The 26,633-nt window shown below is 37.0% G+C and overlaps 1 protein-coding gene across 3 annotated transcripts in view; it reads left to right on the top strand.

Moving 5' to 3' along the window:
- Positions 1 to 25,705, top strand: part of LOC307154469 (protein NLRC3-like) — a 96,596-nt gene extending 70,891 nt beyond the window's left edge. Inside the window, exons 1-8 of one of the 3 annotated variants that reach the window (XM_079864448.1) lie at positions 277 to 350; positions 3,989 to 4,069; positions 6,678 to 6,863; positions 12,130 to 13,989; positions 14,142 to 14,309; positions 14,401 to 14,574; positions 19,992 to 20,038; positions 24,583 to 25,705. In XM_079864448.1, coding sequence (XP_079720574.1) covers positions 6,736 to 6,863; positions 12,130 to 13,989; positions 14,142 to 14,309; positions 14,401 to 14,574; positions 19,992 to 20,038; positions 24,583 to 25,112 — 2,907 coding nt within the window. In that variant the 5' untranslated portion in view covers positions 277 to 350; positions 3,989 to 4,069; positions 6,678 to 6,735 and the 3' untranslated portion in view covers positions 25,113 to 25,705. Of the gene's footprint in view, positions 1 to 131; positions 351 to 3,988; positions 4,070 to 6,677; positions 6,864 to 12,129; positions 13,990 to 14,141; positions 14,310 to 14,400; positions 14,575 to 19,991; positions 20,039 to 24,582 lie in introns of those variants that run through there. The other 2 variants (XM_079864447.1, XM_079864446.1) reach the window with 2 other exon arrangements.
- The last annotated feature ends 928 nt before the right edge of the window (positions 25,706 to 26,633 follow it).

Here is a 26,633-nt window from a genome sequence, read left to right as displayed (position 1 = left end):
TTACAGCGCAGTCTTGCCCTCAGCAAATCAATATTATGAAGCTGCAGACTCGGACAATATTATGGCCAATAGGGCGTCTGTATTATGTCTATGCCTTGTACACTATGTCTTTTGCAGTGCCCTCCGAGTTCGCACTGAACACGTACGAGTACGGACTGGAATCTCACTCAAAATGGCGGAGTAGTCTACCCAGTGTAGTCCACTTCTCAGAGCACTGTAAGGGCGAATGGAACACACCTCAGGTCACCTTATCTGACCAGAAAACAAAAGTGAAACGGAAGAGATGCCAGTCTGGAAATATAAAACAAAACACCTCCAGTGTAGGCTATTTTACTCTAGTAAACGCTGTGGTGAGTTCAAAAGTTATTCTTTATGTTATAATGTAGGCTACAATAGAAATACGCTGTCATTTACTGTAGGTTTCTCCATTTCCTTAAAGTGGATTTCAAACCGGACGATACTTAGGCTAATGTGCAAATAGAAATGAAAACATTGATAGTGTTGGCGCGCTTTTCTAAAATGATGTGTTGAAAACAAAACAACCTGTAAAAAGAGATGTTAAAAATGTTAACACGTTTTGTAGATTTTAATGTAGTGTGTGTGTGCTCAGGGAGGGACAAGCACATGTTGTGTCAAATTTAACACACAACCTGTGTCGTTTTTAACACATCTATGTTTTAAGGATTACACATTTTTTGTTACCTTTAACACATCTAATGTGTTATTCCTCTTACACAGAAGTGTGTTGAAACCTTTTACACAATAATGTGGTATAGTTACACAACTTGTGTCAGATATTACATGCGACTGTATTCGGTGTGTATTTGCCAGAGTTACTTCCTGTGTTTTTACAACTGAGTGTTTAGATGAAACTGAAACGTATTGTTAACTTGTGTTTATGTAGTCCAGTGATGATTAATAAAGAGTTTGTTTGAACATTTTATTACCTGGATGTTTTAGACATCATGAATCTACATAGACAAGCTCTTATTTACAGTTAAAAGAGGTTTGATGTTTCATTGAATGTTTTATTTGAAGTCACTTTTATTTGAAGTCGTCATTAATGGCTGCTTTATTTGAGCTCTTGACCCTTTACTCTTCTTTTAGATTTTCTCTGGCTGCTTTAACTGTATTTTAGTAAATATATTTGTTATGGTGAGAGAAAATTAGATCAATTGTTTGATTGTTTTTCAGAACATTGAAAAAGACAAAACACCTGTTAATCTTTAAGATTTTATATTTTTTATTTATTTATTATTAATGTATTTTTTTTATTTATTTTAGAGCTTTTTTATGGGATTCCATATAAAATATACCTATAATTTTTTCCTAAACACAAACTGCCCTCCACCCAGTGCTATTCTATTCAGAGTTACATTTTAACACACATTGTGTATTAAAAATCTACACCAACATGTGTCAAAATACCATCAACATATGCTGTTTGTTGTTTTTTAACACATCTCTTTTCAGAGTGTGGTTGAGCGTGCCAGAGGCATGGGTTATAATACGCCCTAGAATAGTTAATTATTATTTTCTCATTAAATATGAAGATGTTGGTTTTAATGAGAAAATGTAAAATGCACTTTTTGTTAAACGTGTAGTTTAGATAACTAAATATTAATTTTATTGTATTATTACTTTTGTTAACTTAAACTTACTAGGTAGCATATAAAGTGGGCCGTCCCTGATTTATCAAAAATAATCCTGTTTCTAAATTAAGAACATACAGAATATTAACACATATTATCAAAAAAACATATTTAACAACCCAAAATATAAATGACCATACGTTCATGTAATATGTAGGCTAATAGGCTACATCCATGTGTTACAAATACAAATGTATTATAAATTAAGTTAATATAATTTGTCATTAGTGATACATGTCTGTTGAAATGTTAAATATTAAAATATGTGCTTACGTGTCTTTCATCTAATTTAGCCGCCTACATTATCATTTGCATTGTAATGTCATGTCTCACGCACTTCCTTCCCCACGTTTATTTTATTCAAATGTATTGTGCAGTGATATAGCCTAGGCTATGAGTAAAATTAATCAGTTCACTCAATGCATGCGCAAAATATAAAACAACTGATAGAACATGTTGACATTCAATTTGATGCAATCTTGATTAATTAATGATTCATGAAATCTTGATGAAACATATTAAAAATGTGACTATAACACATATGCAACAACAAGGCTAACAAATATTGAATGAGGAACATTTCAAATGGTAACCATATTGTACAATGTTTTTCTGTATAAGCTTTTACTAAACACTTAAAATTAACTTGAATTGTGTCCATATTTTAAAGCTTTATGCTCTGCATCTAAATTTTGCTCCTCACGTCCTTTCTTCACTCCACATATTGAATGTCTAATCTAATGCCTTGACTTCCTTTCTGCTCTTTCTTTCCGTTACTTGAATTTCCTGACTGCACACTCATTTCTGAAAATTGGTGATTTTCGTTTTTTTGCAGAATCTGTTAGTTGAGATCACGAAGAAGCCTCTCCATGTTTGAGATAGCAGTATTGGTATATTTAAAAGCGTACATTTTTAGATTGAAATCGCCTTGTTTTTCGAAGATTCTAGCACGCAGTAGGGCCGCAAAGATTGTCGCAGACGAGCTGAACCGTGTTACACCGAAACTGTTTTGAAGTACTTCTTCAAGCCGGATGCTTATGAACAAGCGCTCACTGATTCTGAAGACGATCTGACGATTGTTTGTTTCTGTAGATTCACCTGTTTTAACACTGTATATCGTAATGGTCTAATGGTAGAACGTTCGCCTATCATGTAAGAGGTTTTGAGTTCGAATCCATGCTCGTGTAGTTTTTTTTTTCTCATCAAAACCGATTATGTTAATCAGTAGTTTTATATTAAGCAGAGACACGTTTGTGTGCATTATGTTTTGTGATTTCCCCAGAACGAATAGAGTATCCGCAACGGATTGAAGCGCGCGTCCGAGTGAATACAGTGCGGTGTGTGCGCGAGCCACACGAGAAAACACTGTAACCGCGCCACTGATCGCAGCAGCAACGAGCACTTTGATCTCTTGATTTATAAAACACATTTCACACCTGCCTCATTTAGTTCGGTTGAATCGCACTAGAGTTCGTTTTCCCCCTTGGTGCGGTTCATTTGGGCAGGTGTGAATGCGGCAATCGCACTCGGGTGCGCACCAAAAGCGGACCAAACAAGCGTACCGAGGAGGAGAGGTACGTGGTCTCGGTACGCTTTCAAACGAACTCTGGAGCGGTTCGTTTGTGGTGAGAACGTGATCCGACCTCGAACAGACCCAGCTGCCAAAGAACTGCGCATTTTTGGACTAAACCAGCTGCCGTAGTCAGCTGCACTGTGCATTATGTCACTGTTTAGCAACATTAATGCACGCGTCGCCTCCTCCTGAAGTGACTCGTGCATTGAATAAAACATTTTTTAAGCCGCATCCTTGCTTCATTCTCAAATGTTATTGTTTGCCTAAAGTGGTGTTGTGAAAGTGCAGTTATGAAAATACGTTCAAGACCCATCTGGCCAACGAGTGATGTGGATGTTCATGACTGCATTTTGGTTCGTTTCAAACTGATCCGGACCAGAGCGATAAGTGTGGTGTGAAAAGGAACCAAAACGCCTGAAAAATGCTACAAAGTATAATTTTTCTCCCTTGGTCTGGACCAAATGAACCAAACTACAGATGTGAAAGCACCCTCAGTGACACAATGGGTTTTAACTTCATTCAGGAGATTTTGGGTTACTGCACAACTGACAGTTTGATTTGACTTTGATTTGATTTTTTGATTTGAACATTGTCTAGAGTTTATCTTATTTTTTATTCAGTGTACATAAGAGTTGCCTATACAGTTTTATCGGTAGCCTAGATGCTAAGAGACATTTATTTATATATTACCTGTTTGCAAACTTTTTTTTTTCTTTTGATGGCACATTTTCCTGACCTTTTTGCTCCCCCCTGTGCTTTACAGCTTTACAGGGGGAGCTTTACAGTGGGTATATCTAAATGAGATGTAAATGAGCCCTATTGTCACTCCCAGCAGCAGAGAGAGGTGAGAAATGCACAAATTTTAGAGGCTTTTTTCTTCCCTTTTAATTTTTTTGAGTGCCTACTTTCAAATGACCACAACTTCTCTAAATATTATCAGATTTGCATGTGTTACACATCGTTGTAAAGCTTGGAGACTACACTTTCAGAATCTGTGAATAACTCAAAATGCCCCAAAACCGACTTGTGTCCCTACTTTCCGTGACTGGTCACATATGTCATGTCAACTATAAAATAACCAGTGGATGTACATTTGTTTTTTGAATTTGAGTATAATTTAGGTTAATGGTCATTAATTGTACCTGAGTCTACTGCATTCTCCTTTGAGGTGTGGAGCAGATCGCAAAAATGAGTATACCCAGGCTTTAAGACCATTGAGCACAGTCCAATCAAGCTTAAATAGCCCACTTTACCTGACGGCCCTAACCTGCATTCAAATGCTTGTTTGCATCCTAATTTCACTACAGACTCTGCAACAGCGTTAAGACTGAGACGAAGCAGTCTTCTGTTTGCAATGTGCACGAGCCACAAGAGAACACTGGTCATTTCCAACACTTCCGCCTGAGACTAAAAGCTATAACATATAAACATTTTATATTATGATTTTTCTTGGTAATGTGACGTAAAGGGTTCACTATATTGTTCTGACTTAGAAAAAACAAACAACAAAAAAACACTTGTGAACTGTACCCGAGTCCGCATAAAAAGGGTGATCTGGGATATGAACACAATCATACTAAATTGTGGAAGTGACCCGCTATTGATGATGAATGATTCGATAAAAAGTGTGTGTGTTCTCACTTTCCTGACAAGCGTGACTAACACTCAGCAAACAGAGAGAATGTAGATATTACTGCTCACCTTCAGCAGAAATTGACTCCCGAATGAGAGACGGTATTAAAGGCACACTATGCAGCTTTCTGTTTTTGTCAAACAGCGACCCCTAGAGTCGCTGTGGAGTACTTGCATTTAACGTTACTGTCGTAAATACCACTCGCGCAGAGCAGTCTCTGCACTCACGGCCTGATCCCTTCCGCCCTCTATACCGGTCCCTGTTCAGTCGGATTGAAGCTGTAATGAGTGGAAATAAGGTGTGGCCCCTTTAAGAGCTGCGCGCGCCCTGTTGAACTGTCGGCAGTCTGCATTGTATGTGCACCTCGAAAACCCCATGTATGCAGGTTATTTCAGTTTGATGCTCATTCTTATCCTACTTTTGTTTATCAAGTAAAGATGTGGACGGTAGAACGGGTGACAGACAGTTACATGAGTTCGATTGGGGAATAAAGTGCAAGTTATGAGATGCCAGTCGCCTCCGTGAGTCTGTCTGGCCTCTGTAATAACTTCATCTGTGAGCTATCCCTATTTCTCATCCTGACAGCGCGTTACAAAGCGTCGGACATCGAACAGGCACAGATAACCTCTGAAGATGTCTACTTGTCCATCAACAAGAACGATATTTACTCGAGTCTGACTCCTTGCTCGGTCAGTCTGCCGTTTCCTTTCTTTCGTCCTCCAACAAAGCTTTCCTAGCTTTGTGTGCAGTGCCGTAAAGCAATTCGTTACATCGCGAGACCTGATATCACGCGATCCCGCTGGCCCAAAGTTGCAAGGGTGGTTTTTCCGCTCACAGGCGCTTGGGGGATGCGAGACGACCACCATTCAACCCGAAAAAAGTCATATAACTATTCCAATGACTCCGAAGCTGTTCGGTTAAGGTAAAAAAGTTACTTAGTTCACCTTTAAGTAGCCCGGCATTGGCACATGCCTTTATGCTTAGTGGCATCTGGTTGTCTTTGGCATGTGCCAGTGGATAGTAGCATGTTCTAAAACAGTGTCGGTGCAAAAATAGTATTTTAAATTACTTGTGGAAAAATACGTAAAAAAATCGTAATATTATTGTTCTTTCTGTTAATACAGTACAGTGAATAATTTGAAAGTAATTTGCATCTTGGAAAGTTTAGCATTATGTAATTTAAAATAAAACAAAACATATTGCCCTCATCTAAGGACTTTTTTTTTTTTTTGCATATCCTAATGTTGCCTTCATGTTTGAAAATATTTTTTGCCTGGCAAAATATTTTTTTTGTCTTCATTATGACAAAAAAAAAAAATTTGTCTTCATTATGAAATATATATTTATATAGATATAAATATAATACAAATATATAATTTTTTGTCATAATGAACAGACTAATTTTCTGCTAATTCTTTTTTGTAAAATGAACTCTGTGTAAAGGATTGTGGGTGATTGGAGGACATGAAGATGATGCATCTTCACTGATGCATCCTTCAAAACAGGCTGAATGATGGATGCAAAATGAAAGCTGCCTTCAAACTGAGACGGCTTTACTAGAATATAGCCTTCTGATTGAGAAACACACTGAAATGCCAGTGCAGGACAAAATATGATGCAAGCACAAAGTGTTTAGGGTAATAATCAGATATTACTTTGCCATCTGCAAGCATGAGGTGTTTGAACTCAGAAACTAGAATGTGTTACACATTTTGTAGAGCAATGGAGCTTAAAAATGACTGTTTTAATACATGAATCTGAGAGATGAAACTTGATTGTTGCCAATATTTGTAAATTTGTTTTTATTGTCCTTTTGAAGATAATTAACAGATTAAGGCCTTAAATCAAGAGAAAGAGAAGGGAAACACAACACCAAAATGCATTACTGTGAGGAGAGAGAGGAGGACAGTAAGGAGAAAGAAGAGTGTGGTGCAGGACCCAGCTGTGTGTCAATGAAGAGTGATCAGTCCATGCGCAACCCCATTACTTTCACCTCTGACCTCAGGTACAGTACAATACCCATGAATGTATTTGATAAATGCTTTCAAAACAATTTACCATGCATTCAAACTACCCAGTACTACATGTTGGGACAACAGATTCATAGACAAACAGTAGATGGGTACAAAATTTGAAAAAGCTGAATATAGTTATTTTCACAATGCAAATTGTTTTAAAACAGCTTCACAGATATGGCGTTATATATGTGCCTCAATCCTGAGCGAGTAATTGTAAGTTTTGAGCACAGAGAACTATATTTTGCAAGCACATTATATTATATTTTGAACAGAAATTAACAATCGCAAAAAAAAAAAAAAATGTGTTTGAGCAAAGGAAAAAACGATTCCGTGCTCAATAAATGTATTTGCTTGTTTGCTATTATCCATATTAACCTGCAATAATAACCCCTCTCACGCAGTTTACTCAGGTGCTCTCTCACAAACTTATTCTCTGCGCTCCTGTCAAGTCCCTCTCTCTCTCTCTCTCTCAACCTCTTAATTCTGTGCGCGCTCAACTCTTGACACACACGCTCGCTTAACTCTTGAAACACGCGCTCGCTCAACTCGCTCAACTTACAACAGCGTTACAAGTGTGCCACAAAATCAACCAATCAGAAAATTAAAGGTCAATTGTGATTGGCTGTTGGTCTCCAATCAAATCGCTAGTAGAACCAAAGCCCGTCTTGTAGATATCCATATCCAAATATAATCCTTTATTATATGATATCTGTAACTATCAGCATCCCGGAAGCTTACTGAAAAAAAAAAGTCGAAAAAAATAACTGACTACAGCGAGACTAATGGATTAAAACACATTTTGGTAAGTTTTTTTTTTTTACTTAAAAGTGCCTTGTTAGTTTTGTGTATTATAATGCTGTTGTGTTGTAATAACTTACAATATTATATCTCTATTGTGACTAAAGTTAGTTTGACTTATCCTTTTCAAGCATTCTAATGCTAGCACAGAATGTCATCAGAACAGCAACACCTAAAATGTCACACCACTTTAGTCACAATAGGAGATTTACCCCTGGTTTCACAGACAGGGCTTAAGACTAGTCCTAGACTAAAATGTAAGTCTGAGCTGTTTCCACTGAAATAAACTTGCACTGACTGATCTTAAAAATATATCAGTGCCTTTTTAGTTTTAAGATGCACATCGGTAATGTTTTTTTCTAAGCATGTTTATAAAAATTACTTAAATGTCCTAATTGATTTATGGTCTAATCCTGGCTTAGTCTAAGCCCTGTCTGTGAAACCGGGCCATACTATTTTAAGTTAAACAACACAACAGCATTATAAATTATAAGCTGAATCTCTGGAGGAGTGTCATAATATTCCTCTGTCACATATAGCTGTCAATCACCTCACACAATGAGGCCATCCTTAAAAATATTTTGGTTTGCCGTAACAGCCACAAAAAAAAAAAAAAAGGTCGGTAGGTCGGGCTGTATTTTTTTTTTCGAGATTCAGTGTAAAAAAAAAAAAAAGGTACAATTTTGGTCATGGTGATTACGTCGGTATGAATTTAAACAAATATGCATATCGGGACTTCACTGACAGTTTTCCATAACTTCGTGCCAAGTTATATATATTAAATAACAATTAGAAAACCTGTATAAACTGAACTGAATATTATAGCGGTGGTGACGTGTTCATGTAACATCTAAGGGTGCGCTGCCAATAACGTGCCTAAAAGCTGTCAGAACTGGGAAAATTAGCCTAATGATTATTAGTGTGTCAAAAATATCAAGGAGACATTTCAATTGTTTATTAATAAACAAGTGTTTTCTGTGTCAAAGATGAAGTTGACGATGACTCGATCTTCGCAGTGAACGCGCCAGAGAGAAATGCACATTTCATTACATAAGCAGAGAACAGTCTGTTTTCTTTCGTTTTGAATTGTTTTGTTTAAAAGTACACATTTCATGCTTTCTATATATATATATATATATATAGGCTATGTCTCAGGTCTGTGAGGCAAGTAGCTTATAGCCTACGCTGTGTTTCTTTCGGTTCATAAGAGACCAGCTCCAGTTCACGCGCCGGCGACTCTGTGTCCTGATTATATTGCCTTCTATTGCCTATTTAGCCTCTTATTTATTAAATTCAAGAAATTGGTTGATGAAACATTGATTAAAATTAAGATACAATTAATACAAAACGAAATTCACTTTAAAGACAGGCTTTCTAAAAAAAAAAAAACTTAATGAAGTGGTCAAAATGATGTCTGCCCACTCCATTTGTCTCCCGATATTTTCGGGATCATCTTATCTTATTCATGCATTTCACTTTTCATATAATCAACATGAAATTTTAAAATATATATATTATTTTATTTAAACATGAATACGAAACTAAATAGTTTTTTAATGACTGGGCTACAACACATAGGCCTATTAGCCCACAGAGAAATTTACTGTCGGTGCGTCTTGCCGGTGAGCATGTGAGGGGAGAGATAGGCTACAATTTTCGATCAATCATATTATTTTGCTCGATATGCCAATTCTTAATATTTGGTGTTTTAAATGCCTGTTTGAGATCTCTGTGAAAGTTTTAGTGCCGCTTTCAGCGGTCACGTCCGTAACATTGTTTCTTCCTCATAAATGCGAACACGAAAAATAAAATAAAATGAATATATTATGTTCTGTGGAGAGCCGACCCCTCTTCATCCGGTGGGTATATTACTTTTGGTTTGCGCAGTGCAATTCATAGAATCACTAAAACATATTTTTCGTGGATCTGAGTGTCGCGATTTCGGTTTCATTTCGCATACAGCCACACAGCCCTTATAATCATAGATGGCGCCACGGGTTTTTATTTAAAAGAAAGAGCATAGCCTACGTTTGTATGTAGGCCTATTTATATTCACAATACTTACTAAAATATAATTAATATCATTTTATTGCATTTGTATTAGTTGTTTGAAGAGTAAAAAAAAAAATCGGTGGGTCTTAACGCAAGTTTACAACCGGCAAGTCGGTCGGACTAAAAGGGGAAAAAAATAATGAATTGGGTCGGCCCTAAATTGACAGGGTCGGTCGGGTTACGGCAAACAAGAATATTTTTAAGGATGGCCTGACCTCACTCTTAAAACTGACATTTTCCGAACAATTAAACAAAATTTGCCCTCCAACTATTAGGCTAATGTCTGTGATCTAAAGAAAACCACCATTATAATAATTGTTTTAATTATTATTTTTGTGTATTATAATTTATAATACACAAAACTAACAAGGCACTTTTAAGTTAATAATAATAAAAAAATTACTTACCAAAATGTGTTTTAATCCATTAGTCTCGCTGTAGTCAGTTATTTTTTTCGATTTTTTTTTTTCAGTAAGCTTCCGGGATGCTGTAGATAGTTCCAAGATATCATATAATAAAGGATTATATACGGATATATGGATATATATATATGGATATCTATGGATAGTTCTACAAGACAGGCTTTGGATCTAGCGATTTGATTGGAGACCAACAGCCAATCACAATTGACCTTTAATTTTCCGATTGGTTGATTTTGTGGCACACTTGTAACACTGTTGCGAGTTGAGCGAGTGTGTGTGTCAAGAGTTGAGCGAGTGTGTGTTTCAAGAGTTGAGCGAGCGTGTGTGTCAAGAGTTGAGCGCGCACAGAATTAAGAGGTTGAGAGAGAGAGAGAGGGACTTGACAGGAGCGCAGAGAATAAGTTTGTGAGAGAGCACCTGAGTAAACTGCGTGAGAGGGGTTATTATTGCACGTTAATATGGATAATAGCAAACAAGCAAATACATTTATTGAGCATGGAATCGTTTTTTCCTTTGCTCAAACACATTTTTTTTGCGATTGTTAATTTCTGTTCAAAATATAATGTAATGTGCTTGCAAAATATAGTTCTCTGTGCTCAAAACTTACAATTACTCGCTCAGGATTGAGGTACATATATAACGCCATACACAGAAGGCTTTGCCTTATTGCCTTAAGTAGAATGCCTTAATGTAGCGTTTCTTAACCCCAGTCCTCAGGACCCACCTCGCAGAATGTTTAAGATGTCTCACAAAATAAAACACCTTTTTCAGCTCAACAGCTTGATAGTGTGTTAAACAGAGAGATCTAAAACATATTAGGAGGTGGGTGCCAAGGACTGGAATTGAGAAACACTGCCTTATTGTATGCCTTAAAGTATGCTTAATGTCTCCAGTGAACAGCCAAATGAAATCGTGGCAAAGAAAAAATTCCGTAAGACCCTGTTTACATTTGGTATCATGATTTGTGAGCAAGTTTTTCAACAACTAGGAAAATAATTAAATTGTAAGGATGGTGATTAGATTAGTTGAATTACATAATCAAACAATATAAAACCAATTCAAAAATGTTAAATATACAAAAACAATTGCTCAAAGGTGAATCTAGGGGTGAAATTATGGTCTAGGTCAAATTATGATTATATCAAAACATAACCAACACCACCTGATCAACTTTTCTCTTTGTTCATCTGAGAGTTACAACTCAGATACAACAGCCAAACAAAATCTAAAGTTAATGATTTAAGGGTCAAGAGCCCAACTAAAGCAAACATTGATCACCATAACAATGTCTTAAAAAATTAGATTTTCTCCTTTGGTGATTCTGCTTGTTAACATCAGGTGTCTTCAATAATGGTCAATCATCACTCAATGAATCACTTAATTAGCTCATTAACTTTATCACTCTTGAGTGTTAATTTAACACTCTAACACTAATATTTTAACACTTTAACACTCTTGTGTCTGGAGCCATATAAACTCCCAGGAGAGTTAATTTAACACTGGAGTTTTGTACAAGTTGATGATATTTACAGTGTTAACTACTTGGCATAAGTTGATTGGTTCATGTCACATCTGCAGCCAATAAATTTGCTGCTCAACATTTAAATGGCTGGTTACCATTCACTATAGCAGTTTGCAGCACCCTTTCAGAGTTCGTCTTAAAGCCTCCACCTTCCTCAGCTACACCTGTATAGATCTGCTATGGGTAGTTTGGGTAATTGATATATGTTATTTGTGCAGCTGCAGTATGTCTGACATATTCACGGCAGCGTATCGCCATATTGGCAGTAGCAAGTTGCTGTACTTACTCTGCACTGATTCACTGCTTCAGTGTTACTTTTAACACCCTGCTGGTGGTTCCCATATGAACACCGATCAGTGTTAATTTAACATCGGGGAATTTACTGTGTATCAATCTTTAAAACTGTGTGCTAAAACTTTTTAACACATAAATGTTGTGTCTTTTGTATGTTGTGATCAGATCTGTGCCGTCTTCTACATCCCAATATCAGACCCATGTTATGCAGGTCAAAACTGAAGAAGTCCTGCAGACACACATACTGGAGACTGGAGACCTGCAGAGAGTCATAGACCAGCACAAAACCAGCATGAAGAACAAGTATGAGAAATTATTTGAGGGAATGAAATTACAGGGTAATGAAACCCTCCTGAAAAGTATCTACACACAGCTCTACATCATAGAGGGAGAAACAGAAGGGGTGAATAAAGAACATGAGGTTTTACAGATGGAGAAAACAGCCAGAACACAACACTCACAACACACTCCAATTGACTGCAATGACATCTTTAAAGCCTCGCCTGGACCAGGACGTGAGAAGAAAGACCAAATCAAGACTGTTCTTACTAAAGGCATCGCTGGAATCGGGAAAACCGTGTCTGTGCAGAAGTTCATTCTGGACTGGGCCGAGGGAAAAGCCAATCAGGATGTAGATTTCATGATTGTGCTTCCATTTCGATACCTGAACTTGATCCAAGATCATCAGTACAGTCTTCACAAACTTTTGCTGGACTTTCATCCTGAACTTCAAGATCTGGACTCAAAGATTTATGAGGCATGTAAAGTTGTGTTCATCTTTGATGGTCTGGATGAAAGCAGAATCAAACTGATGTTTTCAGACACTCAGAAAGTTTCTGATGTGACTGAGACTTCATCAGTGGGTGAGTTGATGTTAAACCTCATTAAAGGAGAGCTGCTTCCCTCTGCTTTCATCTGGATCACCTCCAGACCAGCAGCAGCCAATCAGATCCCTTCCAAATACATCAACCGTCTGACTGAGATCCAGGGGTTCAATGAGCCTCAGAAGGAGAAATATTTCAGGAAGAGAATCAGTGACGAGCATCAAGCCAGCAGAATCATCTCACACATCAGAAGAGCAAGAAGCCTCCACATCATGTGCCACATACCCGTCTTCTGCTGGATCTCGTCCACTGTGCTTCAAAAACTCCTGGAAGAAGATCTGAGTGCAGAAATCCCTCAAACTCTGACTGAAATGTACATCCACTTCCTGCTGATTCAGATCAACATGATGAATCAGAAGTATGAAGAGAAAGATTCAGAGAAACTCCTGAAGTCCAACAGAGAAGTGATTGTGAAACTTGCTGAAGTGGCTTTCAAACAGCTGATGAAGGGCAATGTGATGTTCTATGAGGAGGACCTGAGAGAGAGCGGCATATATGTCACTGACGCCTCAGTGCATTCTGGGATTTGCACTGAGATCTTTAAGGAGGAATCTGTGATTCATCAGAGGAAAGTCTACAGCTTCATTCATCTGAGTGTTCAGGAGTTTCTTGCTGCTTTCTATTTGTTTTACCATTATGTAATGAAACATGTTGACACATTGCAGTTTTTTGATGTAGTGCATAATCTGCATAGGGAAATGGTCAATAAAGCCCTTGAGAGTGAGAATGGACAGCTGGATCTGTTCCTGCGGTTCCTGCTGGGCGTCTCATTGGAGTCCAATCAGAGACTCTTACAAGATCTACTGACACACACAGAGAAAAGCTCAGAGAGCATCAGGAGAACCACACAGTACATTAAAGAGAAGATCCAAGATGGACATGGACTCTCCGCTGAAAGATCCATCAATCTGTTCCTCTGTCTGCTGGAAGTCAAAGATCAGACTCTGTCCAGAGAGATTCAGGAGTTTGTGAAATCAGACAAACACTCAGAGAAGAAACTCTCTCCTGCTCAGTGCTCAACAATCGCCTACATGCTTCAGATGTTAGAGGTGCTGGATGAGCTGGACCTCAAGAAATACAACACATCAGATGAGGGTAGAAGAAGACTGATACCAGCTGTGATTAACTGCAAAAAAGCCCTGTGAGTGTGTAATTTTGTTCTAATGTCTTAAATTGTGTCTTAATCATTTAATTTGAATGTCTTTTACAAATAAATAATGATATATTGGAAATACAGTTGAAAAATGAGGTTAAGAATTTCATTTTGTTTGAATTTGTTTGAATCTTTTTCAGTCTTGCTGGCTGTAATCTCACTGGTCACTCCTTTGAAATTATATCATCAGCTCTACAATCCTCCGCCCTCAGAGAGCTGGATCTGAGTAACAATGACCTGCAGGATTCAGGAGTGAAGCTGCTCTCTGATGGACTAAAGAGTCCAAACTGTCAGCTGGAGATACTGAGGTGTGTCAGAGCATATAAGGGGATAATCTGCAGTCAGGCGGTCATAATGTTGATGTGTGTTTGTTAATGATCTGACTGTGTGTGTCTGTAGGTTGTCAGGCTGTATGGTAACAGAGGAAGGCTGTGGTTATTTGTCTTCAGCTCTGAGTTCAAACCCCTCACACCTGAGAGAGCTGTATCTGAGCTACAATCACCCAGGACAATCAGGAGTCAAGCTGCTCAATGACAAATGGAAGGATCCAAACTGCTCTCTGCAGTTTCTCAAGTATGTTTAGATGTTACGACTCATGTGTGACTAAATGTAATTAGGGGTCACATAAGAGGGATCTTTTGTTAAGAAATAATATTTTTATGGTCATCATTTTTAACTGGCTTTATCTGATGTAATACAGCAGAATCCTCAAATCTCATAAGAGAAAACAGTGAACAGTTTTTATATAACATTTTGAGGGTGTAAGCATAGATAACTGTTACTTTAATACTAAATTAGCTTGAACCTGTTAAGCTGCTACGCCACTTTTGAAAAATCCCCAGAAATGACATACCCAAACTTAAACAGATACAGTTCATGAACCCTTTGTACTAAAAGCACAAGTATGATCTCATTTGAAAGCTGACACCTGGCAGTTTATTGTAAATGTAGAATTAATTATTGTCATAATGAAAAAAATGGTTATAAATAGCTTCAAAGTTTTGTAAAGTTATTAGAAATTAATTTTTATGAAACATCCTCATGAAAATAAAATTGAAGTTGGCACTGGAGCAATCTAGAAATGCACTACAGCTAAAGCCACATGTCTAAACATTTTATGTTTAAAATCTGAAGTCCAAAACTCTGTATTTAGTTAAATGTTTTTCAAGACCATGTCAATGACTTTATTTTGATTTGCTACTTTAAAATGCTACTGATGTTTATTGCCATCTTCTAAACATCAATTCAGTATATTGTCTCTATTGTTTTGTGGTGCAAACGAGCCCCATTCAGTCTCAGTCTCCCCCTGCACACATTCACACCTCTCCAGCCTGGTTATGGCTCGAAATATGCATTTCTTTTGTCTGCATTATAGTTACTAACGACTGGCTATTCACAAGCTATTCATAGGGTTTCAATCCCTAATTTCTTTTATCAAAGTTCTCACTTAACATTTAAAAACTGGATCAAATGCCCTGCTTGAATTTCAGTAAGCATTCAAAAAAACATAAAAGGATAACTGCTATATATGGCAGGTGCACCTAGGGCTAGCTAGCATGTTAGCTTAGCACACCATCAATACACGACAATTTATGAGATTAAAACCATGTTTGTGCTCCAAACTTAATTTATAACGCAAGTCGAGTGTTTTAAATAATCTTCTGTGATATAATTTCGCTTCAGATAAAAAAATCAGACAGAAAATATATATATATATATTTTATTCTGCACAATGATAAAGTCTATATCGATTAGCATTACATTATAAATATTACATTAAACACTATTATTATGGAAATACCTGACATTACTCGAAGAACACAGGTAAACCAAATATCATTTCAATCATGTTTATTGTCTTCAAAACATGTTACAGCGATCTCTGATAGCTTTGAATGTGTTCGAGACTTCCTGGAATGTCACATGATCATGCCTCTTCTTCATGTTCTATATATGGACTATTATTGTGCATAATAGCGCCCTCAGGCTGTTGGTATGGATTGAAAACACAATACATCACAGTATCCAGCGCTCATAATGATTACATCGACGCATTTGGGCATAAATTCAATAAATATTATTCCTGTCTATAGAAATCTGATGAAAACCTATGAAAATATATCAATATTTCTCCAAATCTGCACATTTTTGAGCTAAAGCCCTGAGGGACGTTGTTTTGTGTATCGCTGTCATGACGACAACACGGGAGTTTTTTATGAATGAAAGCGGCTGACGCGCATAATTCATATTAAAGGTATCGACTCATTTTTTCATTTCATAACTCCTGACACAAATTAAGACATAACTGTCACTATAAGTTTTTCAGAATACAATAGTGGTCAAATACTGAAACTTGAGTCTTATATATTTTTAATGATGTATAGTTTGTCAATGTATAACATTAAATCTGATAGTAATTTTTAACTAAATAAAAAAAAAAAACGCTTCAGTGCGCCAACGCACTGGTGAAGCTTAACAGGTTAAGAAAAAAACAAATTATCACAACCCATATATTTTTTTAATTCCTACTAGGATTCGAAAGAGCCTAGTGTTAAAGGGTAACTGTAGCATATATATGTGCTGCAATTATAGATAAAAATAGTGGACCAATATCAGAAGATCTTAGTTTGGCTCAAGGAGGAAAAGGTGAAATTTAATGATACACAGAGTCAAGGCTGCAGTACAATTGTGAATTGTATTACATATAGGACAACAAGCATTTACAATATTTACATGTGCACATAGGAAATATTCAGTTCAAAGTTATTAATGAACATACAGCAATCTCAGAATTCAAAATTCTCTAAATCATTAACAGTGCTTGAAGCCGCAGCAGTTCACAACACACAGCCCTCGAGACAGGCAGAGTCCAAGGAGTGCATCATGGAACAATTCATAAGCTCAGTACCAATATGTAGATGTGTGAAAATGTGTCTGAGGGTGTGTGCGCAGGTGTATCAACTTAGCAGCTGCAGCGCCTCCTACCACATCGGTAGATGCATGCACTCCGAATCATCAGTTTTGGGCCTAGTGGCTCGCCATCAATGCACAGAACCTGGCCTGTACAAAACAGGACCAATTAATACATCACTCTGGTTCCAAGCATCACAACTATATCACCATAATCATAATATCATAAAGTCATCATATTATCAATCATAATCTCAGTTCATTCGTTTCATCATGTACATGATTCAATATAAATACTGCATTTAGCAATATAAATAACTTAACAATCAGCAAGAGTACTCTTACAAATAGACAATATCAATAATAGCTTCAAAATACATTTCAGAATCAAAGAGTAGTTGACAACAAAATTCAACAACAATATTAAGATTAAGGTTAATTATGAATGCATTGCTCATTTAAATAGGCACAAAATATACATATAGTCAGACTCAGTATGATTAAAGTACAGCCAGCGCCAGCACCGGCTAACAGATCCAAATACACTTACAACACACTATTAGCACCGTATAACAAACAATGACAACTCACCAGCTCCTATATCATTAAGTCACTCAACAGCAGTAAATTGAAAGGTAGAGGCAATCTAAAAAGGCATAATAGTTAAACCAACAATTTAGCTTAACAGTAAAATGTTTTACAGGGCTAAACGCCTACCTGCAGCAGCTCAACACACCGACTCCCGCACACACACACCAAACTACAGCGCGCGGCCGTATTTAAAGGAAAGTGACGCAACACTCTGTCAAGTCTCGCGATACTTCACGGAGTCTCGCAACAACGCGAACACAGGGGGGAGCCGCAAATAAGGAGAATAAGGCAAAAACACCTGGGTTACATAACACCTTGCTATAACAATCTGCAGTACTTATTTAAAACTTTTGCTGTGGTCTTTTTTTGCAATGTTTGATTGCAATGATTTGTTGTCTGTGCTGACCTGCACATATGATTCACTCTGTGTAACCTGTCTTTGGGTCTGGAGCACACTGGTGTGTGCTGCAGTGGTTCACGTGACACAGATGCAAAATCAGGGGCTGTATTCACAAAAAAAATATCTTACAGCTAATTGTTGCTCCTAAGCAACTCTTAAAAATTAGGGACATGTTGCTCCTAATATTAGGACTAATACATTTTTCATCAAAAGGGAATTCACATAGCATTTAATGCTAAAATTACTGTAGCTCTTAAACCCAGTACAGCTTAAAGGGGACCTATTATACTCATTTTTAAGTTTTGTAAAATAAGCCTGATGTCCCCGGAGTGTGTATGTGAAGTTTTAGCTCAAAATGCCTTACAGGCATAGCATAGCAAAATGCCTTATTTATAGCATGTTAAAATTGCCACTTTTTGGGGGTGAGCAAAAATGTGATGGATCCAAATGATTTGGATTTGCTGTTGCAGAAAGATTTTGTCAAAGACAAAAGGTATACGACCAAACCTCTGGCCAACAAGAGCTTGACCAAAGGACTTGAGGTTTATGCACCTCAGCTGTGTTGTGTATGAGCACTGCTATGACAAGACAGATGGCAAGGAACTTTGTTCTGTAGTGAGAGCACCACAGCAATTCAGGTAGTTTTACAGTCCTGTAGTTTGAGCTTGCCTTTAGAAGTAGTGTGTACCGTGTTAAAAAACACTCCTGAGACTTGGCTGAAGATCCAAATGCAGTCTTAATTGAAGGTAGTCCAAAGAGTTGTCAAAAGCAAGCAAGGGTACAAAAATACCGAGATCAAGATTATCCAGACAGGGTAAAATACAAACAACCAGGCAGACGACAAGAACACAGGATCCGGGACAAGAATACAGGCGCTCAGACACACAGTGGTAGTGATGGGACGGTTGATACCGGGGCTCCGGCACTCCGATGCAGTTTTCAAAGCACTATTGTATCACACACTGTACCGATGCTTGTATCGAAATGACAATACCACGTGATTGATGACGTTTGAAGCTTCGAACGTCATGCAGTGTCGAAAGGTCGGGACAGCTGGTTTGAAAAAAATGGAGCTTCGCGAGAATCAAAACCTCATCTGATGTATAAAAAGTGAAATGATTATGGAGGAGACTTTATTTAAACGATTTAACCCTACACTTCCCTATAACATAATTTATATATATATATATATATTTAAAAACAGAACACCCAAAATATTAATAATTAATTAATTAAAATATTATAATTAATTAATATAATTATGATCACATAGCCTACTTGTATATTTTATATTATTGATCAATATGTGAATCTGTTGACCAGGCTACACATGACACGAGTTGTGGTCTCATTCATTTCTATGAGATTAGATAGAACTGTATTGATCCCACACTTGTATGTCACGGACTTCCTAAGCTTTATTTGGTCACATGCTTTTTCTGCTCTGTGATGATAAGTTAGATATGTTGGAGAAGACAAGTCTGACCACCAGATGTCACTAATGCGCATTGTGTTAAAAGCTTCAAGTAATGAACTTTTTTCGGCACAATTTGATGAAAGCCTCAAATGCTTCAGAAAGCTTCGGTTTCCCATCACTACACAGTGGCAACATTCTAGCATAACTACACAAAGAATGCACAGGAAGACACCATAAGCCAGTGCAAACAAGGTAACTATACACAAGTGTACTGAATGAAGCCATAATGAGTCCAGGCAAAGGATTGTGGGAAATGTAGTCCTTAATAGTGACACAGAGACAAAACGAGTGTCCTCTGGAAGAGCTCATATGCACTCCAGCTGGAGGAGGTGACAATTTGGATTAAACCGCTTGATTCATTTGTATTACTTTTAGGGACAGCAATCTCTCAGGTTTAATTAACACTATCTTAATTTGTGTGTTGAAATGATTTGATGGGTCTGATGGGTTTGGAATGACATGAGGGAGAGTAAATTATATAAATAAGCTCATATGTAAACTCATATTAAAAGCCACAAAACTCTAATTTTATTTGAAATTTTATGAATCTTCCCACATGTCATATAATTATTTATTTATTTATTTTTTGTGTATGTTTTTGTTTCTGTATAGTTTGGACCATGGTGGATATATCAGGATCGCACCAGGACTGGCAAAATGTAGGTCCTACACACACACACACACACACACACACACACACACACACACACACACACACTGGACGGGCTGGGTAAAAAATATAAATTCCTCAATTTAAATCGATTGTCATTTTGAAGAACAGCTTAACAATTCTTAAATCCCAATAATCTCTCAGTCAATAGCTCTATTTGAACAGGAATAGTTTTAATAGGGTTGTTAGTGAAATTTGTTTCACAGACGTGAAATTGTGAATTCCAGTGCAAATGACCTAGTGTTTTAGACTGCCCATTTAATACCAGTGTTAAGTAAGAGCAAGATACATGTCTAGATTTCTCTGCTCAATTATTAATTTAAACAGCCACTGTTATAAACTCATTAAGTTTACTTAAATGTTTATTTTTATTTTTTATAATAAAATAAAATCATATAAACAATTAATAATTTAAAAGACATATACGTGACACGCACAGGACATGACCTTTGTAACGGCCACATCTAGAAAACACACAGTCCCAGCTATGTACACAAAGATATACACATAGACGTTAGTCCCATCTAAATCAGTACATGAAATCACAGACATCGAGTGATAAGAATTTTTACTCAAACGCTGTTTAGAAAACTATCCCTGTCCGAATAGGGCTTCTGCTGTTTTCAGTTGATGAATGAACAAAACATTGTAGCGCACGTCCCATCTAATAAATCGCAATAAGCTTTTTGCTGTGTAACTTCTTTAATGAAAAAACATCTCTGCTTTCAAATTCTGTAATTTTTATTACAAAATTCAAAACAATAAATACTGTTTCGGCGCTCTTTAATGTGGTGCGTCAGATCACATAGCACCTTCAGTTCAGGCGAAGCGCACGTGAAATGATCATCTCTTCCCCATTATTGCTAGTTAAAGCATATAATAAACATGAATAAACATCAGAAGATATATTGAAAGATATAGTGCAACAACCGCAATCTGTGTAATCGCTCAATCAGTATTTCAACTATGGAAAGATGGCAATAAAACAGCTTGAATACAGTGTCACGTTATGTTACATTTACCACAGAAAAGCGATTCATTGTCCAAAAACTACCTAGTCAGCTAGAAATATGAACCTAATAAATGCACTATAATATATATTCATTGTATTTCTACTTATCCTGTTCTTCAGTAGCTATTTAATATATGATTAATTGATTTAATTAATTGATTTAGAATCGAATTGTATCGAATTGAAATAATCAAATTGCAAGCTTGTGAATTGAAATAAAATCTTGAAATGTGTGTCAATGCCCAGCCCTACACACTGGTATTCCTATCATTATGAGGAAATGACATAGGTGTAGTGATGTTCATACTGTAACAACTGTATTTCTGAGTGTTTGGTATGGTAATGGATATGACAATGTTAATATGTTTGGCCTTAGCGGAATAGATCTGCCACACTGCTGTGAGCAAGTACTGTAGACAATCTGGTGCTGTACAATACAGCATACATGAAATAAACCATAGCAGATCTACACAGGTGGAGCTGGGGAAGGTGGGGGGTTTCTGAAAGCTACAGCAAATGCTAACCAAGTATTTGAAGGTTGAGCAGCGAGCTCATTGGCTACTGATATAGCAGGGACCAATTAGCTGTGCCCTACAGAGAATGATGTGATTACAAGCAGATTGAGTTAAAGACCTATCAGCCTGCGCCATCTAGAGTTTCGTGATAGAACTTTGTATATTCTATCCTTAGGGGTCGGCAATAGGCGGCCCGCGGGCCAAAACTGGCCCGCCAGCAATATTTTCTGGCCCACCGGATTATTTTGGAAGTCCGTTTTTTTTATTTTTTTTTTATCAGCCTATTTTTATTTTACAATAACTGTTTACAAATAGGCCCCGCGTATCATTCGTTCAATAATTTTTTTCAAATTAAAAACAAAAATAAAAAAATGAAAAACGACTTGTTTTTCCATTATTTATTTCCTGAACTAAAATGAAAAAACGAATAACGACTCGTTTTCCGATTTTCTGATTGTGCGCTCAGATCAAAAATAGAAAAAATTAATAACAGGTTTAGACGAATTTTAATGTTGAATTTTAATTTAACACCTAGCAGACATATACCAATTAAATCATTTTAAACAGATCAAGTACTATTGTGGTTACAGATTACAGCCATTGTAATAAGGGTGTGAATAGCAATCATGCTCTCCTGTAAGTCTCATTCGCTTACAGTCCGACTTTTTAACTTTTTTTCATTATTATTTATTCGGGTATATCACACTGATAAATAATATGTATTACCTGATAAAAAAATATTTGCACTGAATTCTGCACAAAACTCCTCCACTACTTGAGAAAAGCCGTGGCCACGCGCCTACATCTGACAATTTTGGGTTCAAACACACGCTGCACACCACACGTAGGCTACTTAACAGTGTTAAATTTGAAAAATACTGTTCGATAGAACTGCTTTGTTACCACAGTTATCTGCGTGCTTCCTGCGATGAAGTTCCACATCTGCGGCTATAATCCAACACGAAAATGCATGCAGCAAAGCCTTTCACAATATTTTCTTCAGATAACCTAACTCCAAATTTCTCCCACACACTGGACTTGATTTTTGATGACTATTGTCGACAACTTTACAATCTCCACTAGCTATTCTTTTCTTCAATTCCTCACCATCCATCTCGACAAGTGCCGGTATCCGACACAGTTGGATATTTTTCACCCGTTTGAGCAAAATTTGCGGGTGACCCGTCTAGTACCCGAACCCGTGCAGGACTCTATTTTAAAGTATAAACCCAGCAAACACATTTACGTTGTGGCAACGTCTCTGGCACGTTGCATTTCTGCTATGGCAACGTCGCTGTCTACGTGCTCGCAACATTGTAACAACGTAGAATTGTAAGACGTGACGGGGTTGTAGCAACGTTGTTGCGCGACATTCAGCAACTGAGAGATGACGTTCTGACAATATTTGTATATGGTGTATTTTGTTAGATAATTCTATACTTTTTATCGTTTATTGTTTATCTATATTATTATTTAATGGGGCTATCAACACCTGCAAGTGTAGCCTACACTTTGAAGAGTAAAAATTACAGAAGGTTTCATTAATTCAACTTTATTAAAACTGCATATAATCAAATTGCACTTCCAAAAGTCATACATTTGTGGAAAAAAAAAAGAAATAAACGAATATACAAATTTATTTTAAGTATAATAAATAAACCATAAAAAGCAAAGGCAGATCAGAACATTTAATGAACAAAACCGGGTCTGTTTGGCAGCAGTAGCCGAAAGCAGGTGTCACCGGGGAAACATCCACAAATCCAGAGGAGCAAAGAAACGAATGAGACTAAATAGCGGAAAAATCTAACGAAAAACTAAACAGTGCGAGCGATGCAACATTATTAGAAATTAAAGTTGTAGGTTGTGTTTGATAGCTGAGGTAGGCTAATCGCAATACTCACGTATCCTTGCTCGATGATGAATGAGAACACAATGAGCCCAACAGGTGGTTGGAATTTAAAAGGCTGATTTTCCCGCTTCAGGGCAGTGACGAGTACATTATGTAGTCCAGTGGTTGTCAAGACACCCTATAGGCACAACCTTAAGCAATGGCCCTGAACGATGGTTTAATGTCAACATTGTGACAACGCTGTAACAACATTCACCACACAACGTAGTTATAGCAACCTTTTGGCGATGTTGTTAAAACGTTGTTAGAAGGTTGGCTACGTTGTGCCAACGTTCTGTGTTTGCTGGGAAAGACGGTAGCGGTCAGAACTCTGGTGTACCTAGTTTGGACAGAGCGGACGGTCTGACTGACAATAGCCCACTCCCGACATCTTTTGACAGCGTATCCGCACTTCATTCTGACCACCTGTACACCTCCGAGGAGCTGTTTGGTACTGAAACCATTGTCAGTCAACAACATTCTTTTTTTTTGCAAGGATGTTTGAAATAGTTTGGCAGAAAATAGCCTACTTCATTTGTCAGTTGGGCAATATGGTTTTCATTTATGTTGATTGAGTGATTTGATATTTATTTGTTATTTATATTTCATTTTTTTTTTCTGTGACATTTTTTCTCTGCTGTCAGTGCAATGTTAAAATAATATTTAGATTGACACGAACACAATTTTTGCATAGCATTTATAATTGTTATAGGCTACTTAATCTCTCTCTTTCCGTTAGAGACATTTGAATGTGAGATTCTGGAAATGAGATCTAAATTTTGCGGACCCGTCAGGTCCGGATATAAAGCGGGTGAATACAGTGTATTTTAAGCGGTTTAATTTGTATCCCTACTCCGTGTATAGCTGGCCCGCCATCTACTGGCTAAAAAAAAATATTGGCCCGCGGCCAAAGTTATTTGCCGACCCCTGCTTTACACTAACCTTACCCCTAAAATTATAAGCTGTTTTCCTCATGGGGACCAAAAAATGTCAAAAATTACAGTTATTATCTACACTGTGGAGACATTTGGTCCTCATAACATACACACACATACAAACACACACCAGTGCATATTTAACAATGTCAAAGATGTGCTGATCTCTCTTGTTGTGTTCAGATGCCTGTGATCTCACACTGGATATAAACACAGCACACACTCAGCTCATCCTGTCTGAGGACAACAGAAAGGCAACATGTGTGAAAGAGAAACAGCCGTATCCTGATCATCCAGACAGATTTGAGCTCCAGGAGCATGTTCTGTGTCGAGAGAGTCTGACTGAACGCTGTTACTGGGAGGTTGAATGGAGTGGCTCGGGTCATGTTGCAGTGGCCTATAAAGGAATCGACAGGAAAAGTGGGACTGACTGTTGGTTTGGGCTGAATGATAAATCCTGGAGTATGTACTGTTCTGATATGAATTACACAGTCTGGTTCAATAATGAAAGCACTGAAGTATCTGGCCCTTCAGCCCGCTCTAATAGAGTAGGTGTCTATCTGGACTGGTCTGCCGGCACTCTGTCCTTCTACAGCGTCTCTGACACACACACACTCACACACATATACACATTCAACACCACATTCACTGAACCCCTCTATGCTGGATTTGGGGTTTATCCCGAATCTTCAGTGTCTCTGTGTCAGATTTAAGAACCTCCTGCGAGAAACCACAGAGACACATTTCCACCTCAGAGCAAAACAACGAACAGGTAATTACGATTTCATGCAATTGTCTCACAATTGTGAAATCAATTAATAGTCACAATTGTCAGAAATAGAGCAGCAATTGTGAGCTATAGTCACAATGTATGAGGTTGCTTTGTAAAAAACAAGTCATATTGTAATATAAATTTGCAGTGTGAGATATAAAGTTACAGTTATGAGAAATAGTTGCAATTCCGAGATTTAAAGTCACATTGATATAAAGTCGCAATTACCACAACAAGGTAACTTCCACAAGTGCAAATATGAGATGGATCATTCAGGCTTTCTGTCATATTCCTAATGTTATCGATATAGAAATTATACTGCTAAATATATTAAGTAGGACGAACACAAAATTGTTCATATCTGCATACCTGGTATAGCTGTCTCTGTGTGAGGGTTTTTCCCTTTTATTGAGTCATGATGTCTTATTTTCAGAGTTTGCTCTTATTCTTCCCTTTTGTACCATAATTGCATGGGAGAGGTAGAGTTCATTTGAGCTCTTAAGTCTTTTATATATATATATATATATATATCTTATATATCTTAAATCATGTTTATAATGTTATTTCAATTAACTGTGTTATTATTTTTTGTAATTTTACTCTTTTATTTTTATAATTTCACCCATAGAGGATGCTTGTTTGTGTGTTTAAATCAAGTATGCTTTCTGTTTTATACAATTTTCTTGTGTAAAGCATTATTTTTTTCACTTCATTTGTGTTTGTTTTTTTGCCCTTTTGGACTCCTTTGCACCATGATTGCGTGGGAAAGACGGGACATTTAAGAGTGATTCATGTGTGTTTATCAGAAGTGAAAATAAAGATCCAGATGAACGAAAGCCTGTTGCCCGTGTTTGAGTGTCCAATGTTACTCAATATCTACACAACGCAGAAGTTGTGGTTTCATCTAACTGGTTTTGTGAACTCCAGCAACATCAGTCACGCTTGGCGTCGTGATCCACTGGTTACACTTGAGAATATTTAGTGAAGGCACACACAGTAATGATGAACTCACAGAATAATGCTTCTTCCACTCTATGATAGACAGGAGAGATTATGCTAATTCATTTGAGGCAATTGAGATGTTTTATATTTTATTTATTAAATGCAAATGTTTTATCAAAAGAGGGTAACTCAGTTTCATCCTGCTGGATTGTCACAAACTGTTAGTTCAGAAATCAGTCTTCCTTTTTTGGACAAAAATAGATTAATCAATCAATCACCACTTATTGCTATGGCTAAAATTATCGATATTAGCATAACTTAAATAAGATCATCTTCTGCCACAGGGAAATGATGTATTCTGTGTTTTGTTGTAAAATGATCTTGGCTCCCTCTGTTTAACACAATTATTATTATTATTATTATTATTAATATATATATATATTTTTTTTTTTTTTGCGAAGTCTTTATAAATCTAAAGCATGCAAGCATAAAAGTTAATATATATATATATATATATATA

The sequence above is a fragment of the Squalius cephalus genome, assembly GCF_949319135.1.
Source record: "Squalius cephalus genome assembly, chromosome: 2".
NCBI lineage: Eukaryota > Metazoa > Chordata > Actinopteri > Cypriniformes > Leuciscidae > Squalius > Squalius cephalus.
The sequence above is the reverse complement of the archived record's forward strand: the minus strand, read 5'-3'. Positions and strand labels throughout refer to the sequence as shown.